Source organism: Gekko japonicus, unplaced genomic scaffold (genome assembly GCF_001447785.1).
Source record: "Gekko japonicus isolate JY-2015 unplaced genomic scaffold, Gekko_japonicus_V1.1 scaffold1097, whole genome shotgun sequence".
Classification (NCBI taxonomy): domain Eukaryota; kingdom Metazoa; phylum Chordata; class Lepidosauria; order Squamata; family Gekkonidae; genus Gekko; species Gekko japonicus.
In genome coordinates this window covers 529,859-550,029 of record NW_015162513.1, presented here as the reverse complement: position 1 = coordinate 550,029, position 20,171 = coordinate 529,859, and the positions used below count along the sequence as shown (strand labels likewise).

Genomic DNA, 20,171 nt, shown 5'->3' with positions numbered 1-20,171 from the left:
TGCTATGATCTTAGTTTTTTTGATGTTGAGCTTCAAGCCCACTTTTGCGCTCTCCTCTTTTACCCTGAGCAAGAGGCTCTTAAGATCCTCTTTACTTTCTGCCATTAGAGTGGTATCGTCTGCATATCTGAGGTTATTGATCTTTTCCCCAGCAATCTTAATTCCCGCTTGTGATTCATCCAGGCCAGCATTTCGCATGATGTACTCTGCATATATATTAAATAAGCAAGGTGACAATATACCTCCTTGTCATACTCCTTTTCCTATGCGAAACCAATCAGTTGTTCCATATCCGGTTCTAACTGTCGCTTCTTGACCCTTATACATGTTTCTCAAGAGACATGTGAGGTGGTCTGGTACTCCCATCTCTTTAAGGACCTGCCATAGTTTGTTGTGATCCACACAGTCAAAGGCTTTAGCATAGTCAATGAAGCAGAAGTAGATGTTTTTCTGGTACTCTCTTGCTTTCTCCATAATCCAGCGAATGTTGGCAATTTGATCTCGAGTTCCTCTACCTCTTCGAAACCCAGCTTGTAGTTCTGACAGTTCTCTATCCACGTACTGTTGAAGCCTAGCTTTTTAGGATCTTGAACATGACCTTGCTAACGTGTGATATGAGTGCAATTGTGCGATAGTTTGAACATTCCTTGGCATTGCCCTTCTTTGGGATTGGACCTTTTCCAATTCTGTGGCCACTGTTGCGTTTTCCAAATTTGCTGGCAAATTGAGTGCAGCACTTTAACAGCATCATCTTTTAAGACTTTGAATAGCTCAGCTGGGATACTATCACCTTCACTACCTTTGTTGTTAGTAATGCTTTCTAAGGCCCATTTAACTTCACATTCCAGGATGTCTGGCTCGAGGTCAGTGATTATACCGTCGTGGTTGTCAAAGACATTGAGGTCTTTCTTGTATAGTTCTTCTGTGTATTCTTGCCATCTTTTCCTAATCTCTTCTGCTTCTGTTAGGTCCCTACCGTTTTTATCCTTTATCATGGCCACAAACTGCTAGAGGGTGAGGTTATGCATAACTCTAAGGGTAACTCATTGACATTTCAGGAAGAAGCTCTGCTTAACAGGCCTTTTTAAATGCATGTATTGTTTAAAAATGCTATCTTGCTTACATACAGCTCATCTTCAGTCATGCAGTCAGTATGCTTGTGCTGTGGTAGGAATAGCTGCCAAAGCAATGATTTTCTAAAAAAAACCTTGTACAGCCAATATGATCTCCAGTGGCCAATCAGAAGTCATGCTGGCAAAAAGCTCCACCTGGCCCTTCCTGCTTTCTAAAAACACTTGGCAGATACCAGGAAATGTGTCACTAGGTGCCATGGCACCCATGGGCAGTGCATTGGGGATCAATGCGCTGTTCTGTCAACTGCAACACATCATTCTATCTCTCATTCTGTGAACTTAAATGAATTTTAGATGGATTCATATGACTAAATTTTTGAGCATGTTGATGTTTTCCATAAACTCACATTGGACTTTTGCACATGATCATCATTTTGTTAATATTTCCATATGTATTCAGTATATGTATACATATTTCCATATGTATATTTCCATATGTATTTATGCTAGGAAATCTTTGTTCTTGGGAGGCTCCCAAATGTGAGGTATTTTGTGTCTTGAATGTACTGGATGAATACAGACTTAAAGCCTTGTCACCTTAATTAAGTTTAATGCTAATTAGGATCTGACAGTAGGATTTGAATTTGGCTTGCAAACCCTAGGTTAGGGAGAAACTGGTTCCTGTTAATAAGTTGCTGTACATGTAACTGTGAGCAGAAATTGCGGGGGATTCCAACAAAAAATTATATTTTCTGTAAATAAGTGGTACAAAGCATTAAAAAAACCGAATTAAGACTAGGGGTATGTGCTCGGTATATACCGAGCTGAATAAATACCTGAAAAATACCTTATCGGTATTTTTTGGGTATTTATTCAACCGAATACAGATCAGAGATCTGTATTCAGCTACCAAAATAGCTGCGCCTGAATAAAAACTGATCTTAGCTTTTGTAGATTTTCCGGGTTGTATGGCCATGATCTTGGCTTTGTAGGACCTGAGGTTTCGCCAGTAGCTATGACTGGCATCCTCAGAGGTATAACTCAGAAAGATGGAGTACTCTCTGTGTCAAGATATTTGAAAAAAACTGATATTATTAGGCTTTTATTTGGGCACAGCTAGAAGGCATTTAAAGAGACTGTGGTCAATTCAAATGTGTTCTGAGTTCACTCACCAATTCAGTTTTTCTGTTGGTGAGGCAATGAAGTTGAACATTATGTCCATTCTTCTGGGTTTGTGTTTTTCATTGATAACCAGAATACCAAACTATGATTTATTCTTGGTTTGCAATCCTGGCTTGTAGAGGAAAACACAAATCATATTTTTTGGCTTTCCATGGAAGTCTTTAATTAGCCTGATGAGGTGAAAAGGGAGGAAGTCTGTGAGACCAAGAACGTTCTAGTCATGAGCACCTAGCAGCAATACATGGTTTGCTGTTAAGTCTAAAATATGGCTTCAAAGTTTATCTGAAACTGAACTAGCTTAACTTGTTTTAAGATGGATTCAGGTAGGTAGCTGTGTTGGTCTGAGGCAGCAGAACAAAGTTTGAGTCCAGTGGCACCTTTAAGACCAACAAAGTTTTATTCAAGGTGTAAGCTTTTGTGTGTAAGCACACTTCTTCAGATACAGTGAAACAACACTCAGGACAATGGAATTGCCAGGGCTTAACAGATATATCGTTTTTTTATCTCTCTACACATGCTAGGCCACTCAGTTCTCACTTATACCCAGAAATCAAACTTTGTTAGTCTTAGAGGTGCCTCTGGACTCAAACTTAGTTTTCACATCTGTTGTTAACCCTGTTATTATTTGTATGCCAATTTGCTGCTATTTACATATCTTACCAAATGTATTATTCAAACCTCAGCTTTTTTTTTTTTTGCTCAGTTATTTATACATCTTGATTCTAATTAGCTCTTCCTGGCAACTAACCACCCTACCTATATGTAATATTTGAGGAAATCTGTTTCAGTGTATCTGAACGAGTGTGCATCTACACATGCTAAGCCTCTCAATTCCTGCTTATACCCAGAATTGAACTTTGTTGAACTTTGTTGGTCTTGAAGGTGCCACTGGACTCAAAATACATCTGTTTGCTAACTCTTGTATTTGTATTCTAATTTACTGCCATTCACAGACCTTAACAACCGCCTTAATCCAATCTCAGCTATCATCACCCCGTTACTTATGGATCTTGATTCGAACTAGCCCTTCCTGGCAACTAACCCCGCTTCCTATATGTAATGGTTGAGGAAATTCTATTTCACTGTATCTGAAAAAGTGTGCTCGTACATGAAAGCTTATACCTTGAACTTATCTTTGTTGGTCTTAAAGGTGCCACTGGACTCAAACTTTGGTTGCTTTAAGATGCTGACACATCTACAGAAAATCTTGATGTACATGTGTGCAACTTGATATTATGTACATTTATTCTGAAATTATTCAGTGTCAGTGGCTGTTGCTCAGAACTGAGTGTTCATAGGATATAACCTTAGGCAGGCAATAAGCAATATTTCCCATAAAGTATTTAAATAATTTTTGTCTCAGATGCAGAGTCTAACCTTAATTGTAAGGTAATACTGAAGAATACTTGGGGCAATGAAAACTTATGCGATTCTCTTGCTGCCATCCAGTGGTTAGGAATCAATTAAATATCTGTAAATGATTATTTGAACTGCTAAATTGAGATAGCCAAGGACTCTGCTATGCAGAATTGGTATGAAAATTACCTGAAGCGACATATTTGGAGATAGAACATGTGTATTAACATAAGAACATGTGAGAATAGGCAGTATCCAGTTACTGGTATGTGACTAGCTAATTATCTCCATTAAAAGGATTATTTTCTTGCACTTTGCAGGTTCATTTTTGTGGTACAAAACAATTGTTGTATAATTTTCTATTACAGACCAAGGGGAATAGTTGGATATCCTAAGATACATCATGCATATATAGTGGATTGTGGTACTAAAACCAAAAGAGTCAATATTGCAGCTGGCAATTTACACACAAATCTATTTAGAGTAGAAATTTTCACCGAATAGTGGAAGATACATAAACTGCAATAGGGAATAGAATTTCAGTTTATAGGCAAAGAGCTTTTGGACTGGATTGTGGCAAATGGAACATGAAGATTATTAAAGCAATCTTGGTTTTTCACATTGTGTAAATTAAATTAGGTGAGATATTTGACATCATTAAATACATATATTGTATTTTATGAGGAGTTAGATGAATACTGTAATACACTTCCATCCTTCTATGACAGCATTAAAAGACAGAAAATCTGTAGTTAAGGCTGTAGCTTTGACCCTTCTTTGCGAACACTATAATTTTTAGAAATGTTATTCTGTTGTTTCCTCTTGCACACTTGATGGGGGTGGTGCACACAAGACATGCTTTGTATTGCGTGTATGTGCTAGGGGAACATGCATGAGACAAGCTTCCTCTTGCATGTGTGCTCTAGGGGGGCATGCATGAGATGAGCTTAGTCTTGCAGGTGTGTGCTTGGGGGGGGGCATGCAGAAGACAAGCTGTTTCTTGTGCACATGTGCTGGAGAGCCTGGGCATGAGGTGGGCTTCATCTTGTGTGCAGGGGTAGAGCTGGTGAATATCACTGCTCCCTTTTCCAAAGACTTAAGTGCTATTACATATTCAGAACTGTATGGTTGGAAGCATGCCACTGTCTAAGAGGAAAAAAACTACTCACCTTCTCTGTGCATTCATCGTCTTATTAAGTTCTGTCATACACACCTCTTAAACATTAACTAAAGCACTGATTTATTAAGTGACCTCAGTTCTTGCCTTCAGATTATGTTGCATTATACGCAACATAATAAAGCAGTGCATGGGTGCTTATACACACCCATAACTTTTATGTGTGAACTTTCTATCATAAGAATGACTCCACATTCCCAACTGATTAAACAGCCTCCTATAAATCAACAGGAAGATGTGTTCTTGCAAGGGTAAGCAACTTATATTTGATAATGAGAATGTGCATTTTCATAACTAAAGAGAGGTAACTCTTAACAGACTGGCCTCCAAGCTTTAAATTATGCCTTGATAACGAGTGGAACAGTATAAATACTCCCTATTTAATTCATTGTCTGAAGAGTGTTCCCCTGTTGTTTAAATGTGTGTTTAAAACTGTGTTTATTAATATAATATATTATAGTGACCTTGAGGAGTCCTTTGTAGTCTGTACATCATGGGTGTTTATACACATTCTTCAGTGAGTGTTAAATGATTTACTATTTCTATTGAAATGATATAGGAACATGTATCACAGGCAATGCATATATACAAAGAAATAAGGCAGGGAGAGTATGCTCAAGTATGTATGTGAACATTTGCCTTTGACTCAATCAGACAAGAAGGAGATGGTTTTGTGGAACAAATTTGAATTTGAAATACAGTAATGTTATTTATTTTATTAAATTTATATCTTGCCATTTTGGCTTCGTAAGGGCCACCAAGGAAGCTAACAAATTAAAACATACATAATAAAATGACATATTAAAACCAACCAAAAACCATTAAAATAATTGAAATCAGAGCTAAAATAAATACACAGACATAAAAACAACAATTAAAACATTATGGTACACATAATGTAATCTAATTCAGTTTGTGCTTCAGCAGCATAGCTAACAGCGTTTGTTCTGCTCAGAACTATTTTTTATTCCTTCCTCTTTTGAGTAGACTGGCTCCCAAGACTTGTGTTCATCTGTGATTCTTTGGGAGAATAGTAACTATCTGCATTTTAAGTCTAAATAGAAACATTTTGATTTTCCTCATCAATCATAGCATGTAGTTCAGCCTTCCATGGCACTACAGAGTTGGTGTAGGTCCCAAAAGACCATAAACACATCAGATTTATCAGACTCCTAAGTATGTGCATTTTTTTTAACTTGCCTTCCAGTAAATGTCAGACAATATGAGGCTGGAATCCTCAGTATTAGACCTGCCCTTTGCAAGTTCAGTTTTCAAATTGCACTTGAGCTATAAGACATTTGAATAGATCAAAATTAGTTTGCCATGCCATGTATTGGAGGCAGGGTTGCCAGCTCCAGGTTAGGAAGTTCCTGGAGATTTTAGGGTAGAGCCTTGGGAGGGTGGGGTTTGGGAGAAGTGGGGCCTCAGCAGGGTATAATGCTATACAGACCACCCTCCAAAGCAGCCATTTGTTCCATGGGAACTGATCTTTGTCATCTGGAGATTAGCTGTAATTCTGGGAGATCTCTAGGAGATCTGGGGGTTTGCAATCCTCCATTTTTCATAACATATTTTTCATAACATATAAATCTTAGCAGGGGTAGGGAAGGAAACTGTCAGCCAGGAGTTCAGAATAGACCAGCACTTGATATAGCAGAATATACAGGAGGAATGGCCTGGAGGGAAGAAGCAGTCAAGGTGTGTGCAAGAGGCCAGAGAGTGCAGTTATTTGTGAGGCATTTAGATAGCCAGATGGACAAGGCCAGGCCATAAAGATACTTGTAGCCAGGCATTGGGGAACCAGTGGGATAGATGAGTGGCTGGGTTATACTAGGCCCTGGGAGGGTAATGTTTATCTTATTTTGACAGTCGTCATTTGCTGGGCACAATGTTTACAGAATGACCACAATAATAATTGAGTTGTTTGTAGTCTTAAAACACAGAAAGAAGACTATATTCATATATGTTTTGGTTGTATATAAAGTTTTACATTTCCAAATGCAGAGGAGATTCCAGAATTATTTTTGTTGCCCTAGCCCTGAAATGGGGTTCTTTGAGAGGAATTATGATTATGCATCACTACAATTTGTGCCACAGAGGCACAGAATTATTGAAGAATTGCCATTAGTGCTTAGATTATGGTTACAGGCTAGATAGAATATTTTTCCATGATTATTTATATAACATTTCATCATCCATAATTTTACTAGGAAATCTGTGAAATATTTATTCTTTATTTGTTTTTGAAAAAAATTATATTGCTACAAACCTATTCCCAGTTTTCGCCCAAGTAATTTAAGTGCTTAAGTGCAAATTTTATTCATAGTTATATAGATTAAAAAAAGTAATATTGTTTGTCTGTTTCTAGGGTGACTCAAGTTGGGCAGCATTTTACCTTTGTACTTACTGACATTGAAAGTAAACAGAGATTTGGATTTTGCCGGTTAACATCAGGAGGCAAAGTGAGTCTGTGCATTCTAAGGTGAGTAACTGTAGTGCATAAATTGGTATTTTCTTTCTTCTGTGTAACCTCTCTTCTTTGATAATTCTTATGTTCTAAAATTACCGTCCTCACATAACTAAAAATCTTTGAAGATGTTTCTACAGTTATCAACTTTTTTTTCCTAATAAGGGAAGATATTTTAATGAGGTGTTTTACAAATGGTGTACAGTTTCCCTGGCTTGGCAGGTTATACAAGTGCTCCTATAACTTTTTATTTAAAACAGAAAAATTGACACAGAAGTTGCAAATAAAATTGTCCTAAAATAACAAAGTGATGCTCTAGTGCTAATTAGGAGAAAATGTGCTTTGGACTGACCCTAAAGAAAAAAAAGGGAAAGTTGATTCATAACATAGTATATTTTCATATGTGAAAAATGTTCATCTGAACCTCAGTCATGAGGTCTATTGGCATTATCCCTTTACTGTGTACCTATCATGAATTCAAACAGTGCAGCAAGGACAAATAATACTTTGGCAAAATATCTTCATAAAATTAACAAATATGTTTCATTGCACTATACCACTTCATATGACATTATTAATCAGAATGCTCTCTGTACTTTTCTTGATTTCCTTTGAAATTAACATAATTATATCTTATATTGTATTTCCTGCATATTCTGGCCCTGCTGTGACCATGCTATTTACAGTGTTTTTCTTTAAAGTTTTGTGTTTCTCTATATGACTAGTGAGGATCCCTTTCCTGCATCTGATGGTGGGCTCTAGTCCACAAAAGTTTATGCTAGAATAGAAATTTGGGAGTGCTTCCACATGGCAGCCATTGTTCTGACATTGTTGCTGCAAATGCAAAAAACATTGACAGTAACAATAGAATGCCCATATGGCATTTTTCCTGTGTTCTTTCCTCTGCCATACCCTGCAACTGCCTTTGCCCCCTGCCCTGGTTGAGGGCTTTTTGTCAGCTTTCAAAAGTATATATCAGTACTGTTATATCACTATAACAAGCTCGGGATGCCTTGGAGTAGCAACCTGGGGATCCCCTGGAATTACAACTCATCTCCAGATTACGGAGATCAGTTTCCCTGGAGAAAATGGATGCTTTGGAGAGTGGACTCTATGGCTTTGCACCCCACTGAGGTCCCCGTCTTCCCCAGGCTCCATCCCCAAATCTCTAAGAATTTTTCCAACCTGGATCTGGCAACCTGACCCCTGCATCCCTTGCCAGTTACCGGGGGAGGACCCGGCAACCCTAGCAAGTACCGATTTTTTTAAAAAACTAACAAAAAGCTCTTGACTGTCTGGGAGGGGTCAGTGGTAAGTACAAGCTGTGATAATAGTAGCATAGCACTGATATGGGCGGGAAGTTTGAAAGTGTGCATTTTTCTGTCTACATGCCTCCAAATCTGCTTTGAATGCAGTCATTCAGGTAAGCTTGTAGCAAAGCAGAGGGAAATCCATAAAGGGGATGAGATGAGGATGACATTGTATGGATGCAGTTTTTTTAAAAGTCTACCCTTTTCCCCCTGAAGATAATTTTTTTATATTCTGTTTCTATATTTCTGGTTGAGGACAGATGGGTATCCTGCACTCTCTCTCTCTCTCTCTCTCTCTCTCTCTCTCTCTCACACACACACACACACACACACACACACACACACACACACACAGAGTTTTAACCCATTTATTGTGATCAGTCCCATACAGAGGACCAAAAAAACCCCCACCTCCTATTAATTGGAACAAAGTTAGAGTCCAGTGGCGACTTTAAAGGTGATTAACAGTCTTAAAGGTGCCACTGGACTCTAACTTGTTCTACTGCTTCAGACCAACATGGCTGACCACATGGATCTATCCTATGGATTTTTTTTTCTCTTTTGGAATGAATAAAAATACTTTGGTATTGTGTGTATTTGCAATTCTGCTTGTAGAAAAATAAGCAATTTATACTTTAAAATCCCATAAATATTCCAGTTAATACAATTGTAAATGCTAGCTGTTAGATGATGCATTTTATTTCAGTTTTCCACCAAAATTTCTGGGTTTTTTTCTGAAAAGGGGAAACATTTCCCCCTTAGTTTCAAAATTTCTGGAAAATGTACATGTATCTGTTCAGATGTGCGCCACCCCCCAACAGAAACATCTTTCTGGGCTGAATGTTGCCACTGAACAAGACTTGTATACTGAAACAGTGGGGGGGGGGTTGCGATTTTTTTAAAAAAATAGTGTGGAACTGTAGGAAGTTACTCATTTGCTACTACGGTTCAACTGTACCAGAATTAGGTGAACACTTAATGGTAAACAGAAGTGCTATAAACAACAAAACACCACAGGCCAAGGTGATTAAAAATGTTATTACAACTGTGGATTTTCACAGTGAATGTTACCTTGTCATCAGTTTGCTCTAAAACAGATATTAAAACATAAACAGCATGACCACAATAAACTGCTTAATTAAAAGCCAAATGAAAGCAACGTTTTGCCACTTTAAAGGAGAGCCTGGTTGCCTGTAAAAATAGCTGAACACAAATGTTTGTGCGACCTGCTTTGCATATGATAAGGAAAGGAGAATATGTTCTCAGAGAGAGGAGAGAGAGGAGAGAGAGAGAGGAGAGAGAGAGAGGGAGAGAGAGAAGTGTATGAGTTTGGGTTGTGTTGGGCTTCTGAACCCATTCTGCTGCCAGCCTTGCCATTGGGTCTGTTTGGCTTCACTTTGTGGGGGATGTCTGCTGGCTCTCCTCCAGTTTGGGAATGTTCAACACCCAGTGTTGAAATGTCGATTCAGACTTTTAAAAGTGATTATGCTCTAAATCTCTTGGTCTTGGACAAACAGGAATGTACATTTTCAAGTTCTCCAGAACTCTTCACCACACTGGGCCCCCCGAGGGGGTAGGATGTTTCAAGCTATAATTTTGTAGCTTTTTCTTTCATTGTTTGAAATATCTTCTCCTGCTCCCTGTGGGTGGCAGGGGGAGGGATAGCATACATCCAGCCTGATGAAGAATTCTGGAGAACTCAAAAGCTTGCGCTGTTTTGTGTAATTTTGTTTGTGGGTTTTCTTTGGACCAATACAGCTACCTATAACTTCTGGAAACTTAAGGGTAAATCTTGCCTGGCTAGGCTGTTAGCACTATCAGCAGCAGCTCTGGGCTGGTCCTGGTTTTTGTCAGTGGAGATGAAGGTAGCTAGGGGCACCCTAATTTTGGGGAATTTAGGGGTCCTTTAATAGAGAGGAAGGACTACATTCTCTCCAGTTTTGAGAACAATGAAATGAAGGGTGCAATTATTTACTGATTTGATTGATTGATTGATTGATTGATTGATTTATTTTTAGGCACAGGGCGGCTTACCTAAAAGTGCAGTAGCTAAAACAACAATATAAATAAAAGCTTAAAAACACAACATAAGGTGCTAGTGAACAATTTAAGTGGTAATGGCGAAAGCAGGATAGCATCAACATACTAGTATTAATCAATTTATTTCTACTTAGACCAGTCATGCTTGATTTTGAGGTCAATGAAGCTCTGGCTGTCGGTGGTGGTATTGGGCACAGGGCCTTAGTGTGTTGGGTGCAGCTCCTTAACTAAAGGCCTGAAGGAAGAGCTCTGTCTTACAGGCCCTGCAGAACTGTAAAAGGTCTTGCAGGGCCCTGAGGTCTTCCAGGAACTTGTTCCACCAGCACGGAGCTGCTACTGAAAAGGTCCTGGCCCTGGTCGATGCCAGCCTGGCATCTTTGGGGCCCGGAGGGCCAGACGGATTTGGGATCCTGACCACAGTGCTCTCTAGGGTACGTGGGAAAAGGTGGTCCCTCAGGTAGGTAGGCCCCTGACCATAAAGGGCTTTAAAGGTAAGCACCAGCATCTTGAAGCGAATTCAGTATGCTATAGGCAGCCAGTGCAGTGCTTTTAGCATGGGTTGAATGTGCTCCCACATAGGGAGACCCAACAACAGCCTGGCTGCTGCATTCTGCACCAGCTGAAGCCTCCAGATTTGGGACAAGGGCAGCCCCATGTAGAGAGCATTACAGTAGTTTAGCCTCAAGGTGACCATCACGTGGATAACTGTTGCCAAGTCGTTGCATTCGAGGAAGGGAACCAACTGCTTGATCAGCTGAAGGTGATAAAAGGCTGACTTAGCAGTGGCTGCTACCTGGGTCTCCATTGTTAGGGAGGCATCCAAGAGCACTTCCAAGCTCCTAACCTCCGACGCCAGCACCAACGGTACACTGTCAAAAGTCAGGAGTGGGATCCCTACCCCCGGGCCACCCCGACTTAGGTACAGGACCTCTGTCTTCGTTGGATTCAGTTTCAATTGGTTCAGTCTAAGGCAACCAGTCACGGCCTGCAATGCCAGGTTCAAATCTCCCAGATTACAGTGAGACTGGCCGCTTAACAATAGATAGAGCTGGGTGTCATCTACATTCTGGTGATATCCCAGCCCATGCCTCTGGGCAAATAACAAATAAATAATATTGGGGAAAGCATTGCCATGTGGGGCACACCGCAAACAAGTGGGTGCCTTTGGGACATCCGTTCCCCTAGCACCACCCTTTGTCCCTGACCCTGAAGAAATGAGGAAGGCCACTGCAAGGCAGACCCCTGAATCCCAGCATCGGCGAGGTGGTGGATCAGTAGTTGGCAACACTGCCGAGCTGCCCCAATCCAGATGTCTCCGAAGGTCATCCATGAGGGTGTCCACTGCTGTCTCTTTTTCTTTTCTTTTTTAAATTTTTTATTAAGCAATATATTGATAATTAACAGATATAACATCCATATTTCTATTTTTTCATAATACAAACATTGTAACTGTAAATTGTTGTAATAAGTTTCGTAAGAACTAATATCAAAATGCACATATTCCCAGAATAAGCTAAGAGTTCTTAAAATCTAAATGTATTTTTCCTTTGTGTAACTGAAAATTTAGGTGGACGCTACTGAGCGCTCATCAGATCATTAAAAATTAAGCCATTCAATGTACGCTGGATTGAATGGAAGAAGATCTCTTTCAGTCATATACTGTAAATAGCTGAACCAGGTTCTGACAAACTTGGAGTGTGTATTGGTGGAGTTGTAATGTTTGTCAGTGACAGTGTGTGCGATACGGTCCATGATAAAATGCTCCCAAGTTTTTTCTCTCCATTGAGTGATAGTTGGCAAATCCGGAGATTTCCATTTGGAAGCGATAGATAATCTGGCCGTGGCAAGGAGCGTTGATGTAAGATTTGAAATTTCTGTATGAGGATGAGTCTCATCAACTAATTGAAGGAGAAGTATTGTGGGGTCCATGGGCAGTCTCTGTGAGGTGATCTTGAATATTTCTTCCACAATATCTTCCCAAAAGGATTGAATCTTGGGGCACGACCACCAACAATGTAAAAAAATCACTGTTTTCTCCACACCCTTTCCAGCATAGAGGGCTGTAATTAGGGTGCATGTGATGTAATCTTTTAGGCGAAAGATACCATCTTGTATGTGTTTTAAAAAGTTGTAATCGGATGGAAAAAATACTTGATTTGTAAGCTGCAGAGTTCCATATGTTCAACCACTGTACATCTGTTAGGTTTTTCCGTAAGTCCCTATTCCAGGCCTTCCTATTCCACTGCTGTCTCCATCCCATGGCCTTGTTGGAAGCTGGACTGGAAGGGATCTAATATGGTGACCTGGAGGACGTTTTCCCATAAGAAACCATGGAAACAAGGATGGCTAGGGGCACCTTCTTCAGGAGTCTATAAAATTAGACCCCTCACATGAAACATTGGGAGGGTCTTCAGTAGAGAGGGAGCAGTAAGGGAGGGTCTCTGAAATTTTTGGTCCTTTTGGTGCCTTATTCCAGAAACCCATAATTATTTCCCCATAGGAAATAATGGGGTGGATATCTAATATTTCCACTGACAAAACGTTTTACTGAAACAAGTTTATGGAATGATATCAGCACTTCTGAAATTTTGTGAAAACAATAATCAGACCCTTTCTAAAATTACTAAATGAAATGAAAAGAATAACTTTTGAAGAATATACCCCTAGGTCCAATATTAGACTAGATAAAGCATTGGGCTGATTTTTTTATGGCACTATTTGCCTGCTTTAATTGAACATTTAAGTTTTGGTCTGTTATTCTGCAGAAATAGCTGCTCAAATATAAAGTGGCAAGCTATAATTTTTCAGCAAGCTCTAATAAGAACAGTGCCATTATTATTTCTTACTTTATGACAGTTTCAAATTTACAATGCAATACTAAATACTTACCAGGCCAGCTGTTTTTGAAACTGTATGTATAGGTTGTGAAACAGTAATCTTTTACTGTTGAGGATATGGTGAAAACACAATTTGAGTGCAAGGGACATTTTTTCAGGGCTATAGGGTTGATTGCCTGTTGTTTTTTAAAAAATAAGAAATACTTATGCATTTAATAAGCTCTAGTTCCAAAGAAGTGAAGATTGCACAAAGGGGAAAAAAGAGAAAAGCAAATGGAATACACGATTTCTCTATATCCGCACCTTTCCCTGCTTCCTTCTCTCCTTCCCATGTGCTAACCAACCATTTTCTGTTCCCCTGTTTTCAGAATTTCCTACTTCTCTCCCCCCAGCAGCCTTTACCTTTACTATAGCCCGATTACACAGTGGAGAAACCATAAGGAGTTGCTGGGAGTGGGTGAGGAGCTTCCCTATATCCCTCTCCCTGCATTCTTTCCTCTGTACCTCCTCCTGGCAGCACCATGCTTAATTTTCAGCCAGTGAAGTGACTGGAGAATAGGAACATGCTCTGCCTAGTTCCTGATAATAACTGAGGTGCAACATTCTATACCTTTTGGAGTTCCTGAGTTGACGTCAGGGGGCAGATGCATGTAGAGTGCATTACGGTACTGTAGTTTGCAATAATATTAAACACTATACAACCTTAGAAACAGCAGGTAAGACTACTAGTAACTGAATAGTAAGTACACTTTGCTGAAAGACCACAACAACTCTGACTGGTAAAAAATTTAGTTCCCTAAAATATGCCAGATCCTTACCATTTAGTTATTTATAAGAGGAGGACCCATGAAGACTCCGGGGGAATCTACCCTGCAACTGCATCGCCTCTCAATTCCTTCCCTCTTCCATTTCCTCCTCTTTTCCCTCCTCTTGATCCATTCATATTTTGGGGTGGTTGTGTTTTTTTAAAAAAAGTCTGATTGTATACAGTTGCTAGGAAAACCCACAATGCTATATCATTATCACAGCATTTTTTAAAAGCTCAGGTGTGTGCACCTGCACGCACATCACTTCTCTATCTAACACCCTTCCCCTTTTAACTTTTGAGATTAAAGCTTCCATGAAAGGGGTTTGTAGAACTGTCTTCCCATTCAGTACCTGGTCCCATTGTGAGGCTTCTTTTAATCCTCATTTTGAGTCCAGACTCAGAATTAGATATGGTAGATCAAGATAAGGTCTTTCAAATTGTTATGAAGGTACTTTGTTAATAATGAAGAGAAGATCTGTTACGCATCTCACAACTGACTGCAGTTGCTGTGTTCTGGAACAGTTGAAGATTATAAACTGTGTTCAAGGTGAGCTCTACCTATAGGTATCTGATGAAGTGTGCATGAAAGCTTATAACCAGAATTAAACTTTGTTGCTGTTAAAGGTGCCACTGGACTCAAACTTTGTTCTATTGCTTCAAACCAACATGGCTATCCACTTGAATCTGTATCTGAAGACTGCTTGTACACAAAAGCTTAAACCTTGTATAAAATGTTGGTGTTAAAGGTGCCAATGGATTCAAACTTTCTTCTACCTATAGTGTGTTACAGTAGTCTGATCAAGAAGTTACCAGGGTATATATGATGGCAGCCAGGTTTCTTTACTCCAGGAAAGGGTGTAGGTAGTGAGTCATATCAAAACCAGAGTTTGACAGTGGTCCTTAAAAGGGATTGTGACCCACTGAGAATAGACATGTCTTCTATATCTAGATCACCCTCCCATCAATCAGAATCTCAGTCTTGTGTAGATTAAGTTTCAGTTTATTCACCCTGGTGTAATCAATATATTCAGATACAGCTCATTGTCCACCCAGCAATTCGAAAGCCTCGGCGAGTAGATAAAATGGAAACCACTCCTTAGAGAGGGTGGGCACACCAACTCCCCTGTGGGAAGGTGTTAGCTATCAGTTGGGACGTCCTGCTCCAGGATCGGAAAGGCGGAAGAAACTACTCGGCTACAAAAATCCCTGCAGTGGGATGCTCTGGCCAGGCGGTGGCAGTGTGGCGATACGACATACGGGTCCTGAAGCCCCAATGTCATCAAGCCGGTCAACGCAGCCGGTCGGGACATGACTGATCCAAGCCAGAGACGTTTCCACCGTGCAGTCACGGCATGTGCAATTTAAAAAAATGAATTATATGTTGTCTTTCCTATCCCCTATGAAACATTGTTAGTCCCCTGTCTAAAAGTGTAACTGTAAATCACTTTGAGCCCACTTGTGAGGAAAGCGATTAATAAATCGAAAGCATTATTATTAATTCTCAGCATGGTTAAAACTGTGAATACTTAATCCGGAAACTACATCCATAAACAGACAAGACAAATCTTTCTGCAAACCTTAAAAAAAAACAAAAAACCCCCTCGTATTTGCAGAAAAATCTGAAATCTACCTCCTGCCCCAATAGTAGAAGGCCCTCAGTGACCTTCAAGCCACAATTTCTGTCAGTTAAGAGTCAGTAAAAGGGAGGAGAGCACATCCCTCCCTCAGGTCTTCTTTCTCTGCTTCTGAAAGAGGACGTCTCTCCCTTCACTCGTCAGTTCCTGACTTGATTCCAAAGAAGATTTCATGGTGAAACAGTTTACCCTAAAGGCTCCTAATGAAAGGGCTTTTTGTGTTAAAGCTGCTTTTTTCAGAAACTGCCCTGAAAGGCACAGTCCTATCTAGAACCCTAGCAGAGCAGAAGGGCCATAAAAGGCCTGAGCATGCCTCCTCAGTGCCACCAGTTCCAGTTGCTACAGCTGTCTTAGTTCCAGCATCAGCCTTGGCTCCTTTGACTCCAAGCACAGTTCCACAGTTTTGTTTTTCTCCTTGACATCAGTCAGAATTTTTAGCAATGAAGGCCAAGGAGAATACAAAACTCCTTGAGAAGCTTGGATCCATCTTCTCAGTTGAGTTCATCCCATAAGAAAAAGTCTGCCCTGACCCAGATAGCCCAGGCAAGTCCGATCCCATCAGAACGTGGAAGCTAAGCAGGGCCATCTCTGGCAAGTACTTTCTGACTTGATTCCAAAGAAGATTTCATGGTGAAACAGTTTACCCTAAAGGCTCCTAATGAAAGGGCTTTTTGTGTTAAAGCTGCTTTTTTCAGAAACTGCCCTGAAAGGCACAGTCCTATCTAGAACCCTAGCAGAGCAGAAGGGCCATAAAAAGCCTGAGCATGCCTCCTCAGTGCCACCAGTTCCAGTTGCTACAGCTGTCTTAGTTCCAGCATCAGCCTTGGCTCCTTTGACTCCAAGCACAGTTCCACAGTTTTGTTTTTCTCCTTGACATCAGTCAGAATTTTTAGCAATGAAGGCCAAGGAGAATACAAAACTCCTTGAGAAGCTTGGATCCATCTTCTCAGTTGAGTTCATCCCATAAGAAAAAGTCTGCCCTGACCCAGATAGCCCAGGCAAGCCCAATCCCATCAGAACGTGGAAGCTAAGCAGGACCATCTCTGGCAAGTACTTGAAAGGGTGACCTCCAAGGAATACTAGAAGTGGGATGCAGAGGCAGGTTAATCAAGCCACCTCTCTGAAAAAACGTCCAAGCCTCCAGTAGGGGTTGCCAGAAGTCAACCATGACTTCCAGACAAGCACACAGACAAGAAAAGAAAAAGGCTGGTTCCAGCAGATATGTTGGTTCCACAAACCTAATTGTTTACACCTCGGCAGAGAAATTACTCACCTGTCTCTCTTTCTGAAAGTGAATTATCTGAAATTTTGGAACCTTCTAGTTTGGTTTCTATATTGCCTTTGTCCCCGGAGCTTAGACCTAGGTCAGTAGTCTCTGCTTTAGTGTTAAAAAGACAGACACTCCTGACTGAGAACTACAATCCTCGCCCCTCATCATAGAGCAAGGGTAGAAGATTTGCCCTTTGAATGTGCTCTTAGAAAGTTCAAGATGGACTGAGTGACAGCCAGGTCTCTTGGCATCACCCAAGTGTATCTCATTCCCAATCCTTATAGTCTCAAGGACATCATCCAGGCATTTTCCTAACTATCCTAGATGCCCACGGTACACTTCCCGGCAATGTCAACCAACCCTCCTGAGCCCTACAAGCAGTGTCCAATTCTCAACCATCCTGAAAATTTTATCAGCCCAAGCCTGAGGAAGTGTCTCACTCTCCTAAAGATCACCAGGGATCAGACAAGCAGAGTTTTTGACTGTCCACCCTACTCTCTATTCAGCGATTGCTTAGCCTGCAATGTTGACAAATTGGAAGCTTTAATTCAGAACAAGTGGGGCTTGTTTATTGTTCACCAAGGCTAGAATTCAAAAGCAAACTGTATTGTGTCTCCTCCCCATCTGTTTCTCCAAGAAGTCAAGGGAGTAGCAATTTATGTAAAAGAATATCTGCAACCCAATTAGAATTTAATTTAGAAGATGGAAGGGGGGTAGTGGTTTCAATAGTAAGACAAGAAAAAATAATCTTAATATTGAGTATTTATGCACCCAACCAAAACCAAGCCCTTTTTTTTAAACAAATACAAGAAAAATTGGTCAAAGTAACCTTTGATGAGATGTGTATTATAGGAGATATCAATTCAGTGTATGATCCAAAAATTGATAGAAGATCTCATAAAACAAAAACTTCAAATTCAAGTAATATCTTACCTAAAACATTTTTCCACTTGGCGGAAGAATTTTCTTTGATAGATATATGGAGTTCACTTTCTTTTCAGCCCGTCACAACACGTGGTCTAGGATCGATATGGCATGGATATCGACCAACCTCATTAAAATTGTAGAAGAGATACAAATATTATCACACACATTTGCGGACCACAATCCAATATTGTTAACGTTAAAAGCTAGAAGTAGGAAGTCAAGATGGTCATTGAATATGGAGATTTTAAAGGATAAAGAAATAGTAGAAAAAAACAAAATAATAATACAAGAGTTCTTTAGGAATAATACCACAATGGAAACCCTAATAGAAATAATTTGGGATGCCTTTAAGGCATTCATAAGAGGGTGGTGGATCAATCAGGGAACATGGAAGAAGAAACAAGGAAAAAAATTGATATACTGAGAGGGAAAATACAAGAAGAAGAAAACAAAATTATAAATAACAGTAGGGTCTCAGAGAATACAAGGACTAAACTAAATAAGTTACAACATCAACTTAATTTACTTTTAACACAAGAGGTAGCAAAATGGCTAAATTGTATTATTTTGAAAATGCTAATAAACCTTCAAGATGGCTAGCATACAAATTGAAAAAAGAGAAGGAAAAAGAGTAATCAAAAGACTAAAAATGAGAGAGGAGAAGGGAAGTCTCTACCAAAAGACATGAAAGAGATAATAGATTTTTTAAATAAAAATTTATATCAGAAATAAGAACGAATGAGGTTCTAGATTATCAGGGGAAATGGGAAAAGGGAAAGTTTAATAAGGACCGGATAGCCATATTAAACAACCCAATTACAACCTGCGAAATAATAGAAGCAATACATAATGGGGAAAAAAGAAAATCCCCAGGCCCAGGTGGGATTCTACCAAATATTCGAAGATCAGATACTGGACCCCTTCAAAAGCTTACTACAAAACATTCCTAAATCAGATAAACTACCTAATTCATGGAACGAAGCTGTGATAACACTGATCCATAAACCCAACTCTGATGAGGAAGAAATAAGGAATTACAGGCCTATCTCCTTAGAAGAGAAGAAGAAGAAGAGATTCGATTTATATCCCGCCCTTCACTTGGAGTCTCAGAGCGGTTTACAAACTCTTTTCCCTTCCCACAACAGACACCCTGTGAGGTGGGGGGGGGCTGAGAGAACTCTGACACAAACTGCTCTTTCAGGTACAGCTGTGCCAGAGCTTGTGACTGACCCAAGGTCACATCAGCAGGTGCAAGTGGAGGAGTGGGGAATCAAACCTGGTTCTCCCAGATTAGAGTCCGCACACTTAACCACTACACCAAACTGGCTCTCTTACTAAATATGGATTATAAATTATTTGCAAAGATACTGGCTAACAGGTTGAAAAAGGTTTTAATACACATAATACATAAAGACCAGTCAGGACTCCTGCCTAAAAGAAGGATACAAAATAATATTGGAACTATAATTAATGTGTTAGAATACTATGAATTGCATCCGGGGAAACAGATGATGTTAATACTTTTAGACGCGGAAAAGGTGTTTGATAACATTAATTGGGCATATATGCTACAAAAACTGACTGCGTGGGAATGTGGGAACAACTTTTACAAAATGATAAAAGCTATATATAGCTAACAAAGTGCCAAAATCATAATCAATGGAGAAACCACGCAGAGCATCTCAATACAGAAAAGCACAAGACAGGGATGCCCCATTATTGTTCATATTTACTATAGAATCGCTAGCCGATAGAATAAGAAATAACGAAACGATAAAAGGTCTGAGAGTAAAAGATGAAGTGTTTAAACTACAGGCCTTTGCAGATGGCTTGATCTTTATATTAGAAGAACCGGAACACTCACTACCATACTTAATAGAAGACATACAGGAATTTGGTAAATTAGCTGGATTTAAAATCAATTTCCAAAAAACTAAAATCATAGTTAAAAACTGCCCACAAAAGTTGATACAAAAAATAAAAGAGATTTCAAAAATGGATGTAGTACATAAAGCGAAATATTTAGGAATATGGATTTCAAGTAACACATTGATTCTATATGAAAGTAATTACCTACAACTTTTAAATGA

At 39.6% G+C, this 20,171-nt stretch overlaps 1 protein-coding gene across 1 annotated transcript in view; it reads left to right on the top strand.

Annotated features, from left to right (window-relative positions):
* Nucleotides 1–20,171, top strand: part of DENND1B (DENN/MADD domain containing 1B) — a 240,687-nt gene that overhangs the window by 51,502 nt on the left and 169,014 nt on the right. The window contains exon 4 of the mRNA XM_015406182.1: nucleotides 7,157–7,270. Coding sequence (XP_015261668.1) covers nucleotides 7,157–7,270 — 114 coding nt within the window. The remainder of the gene's footprint in view (nucleotides 1–7,156; nucleotides 7,271–20,171) is intronic.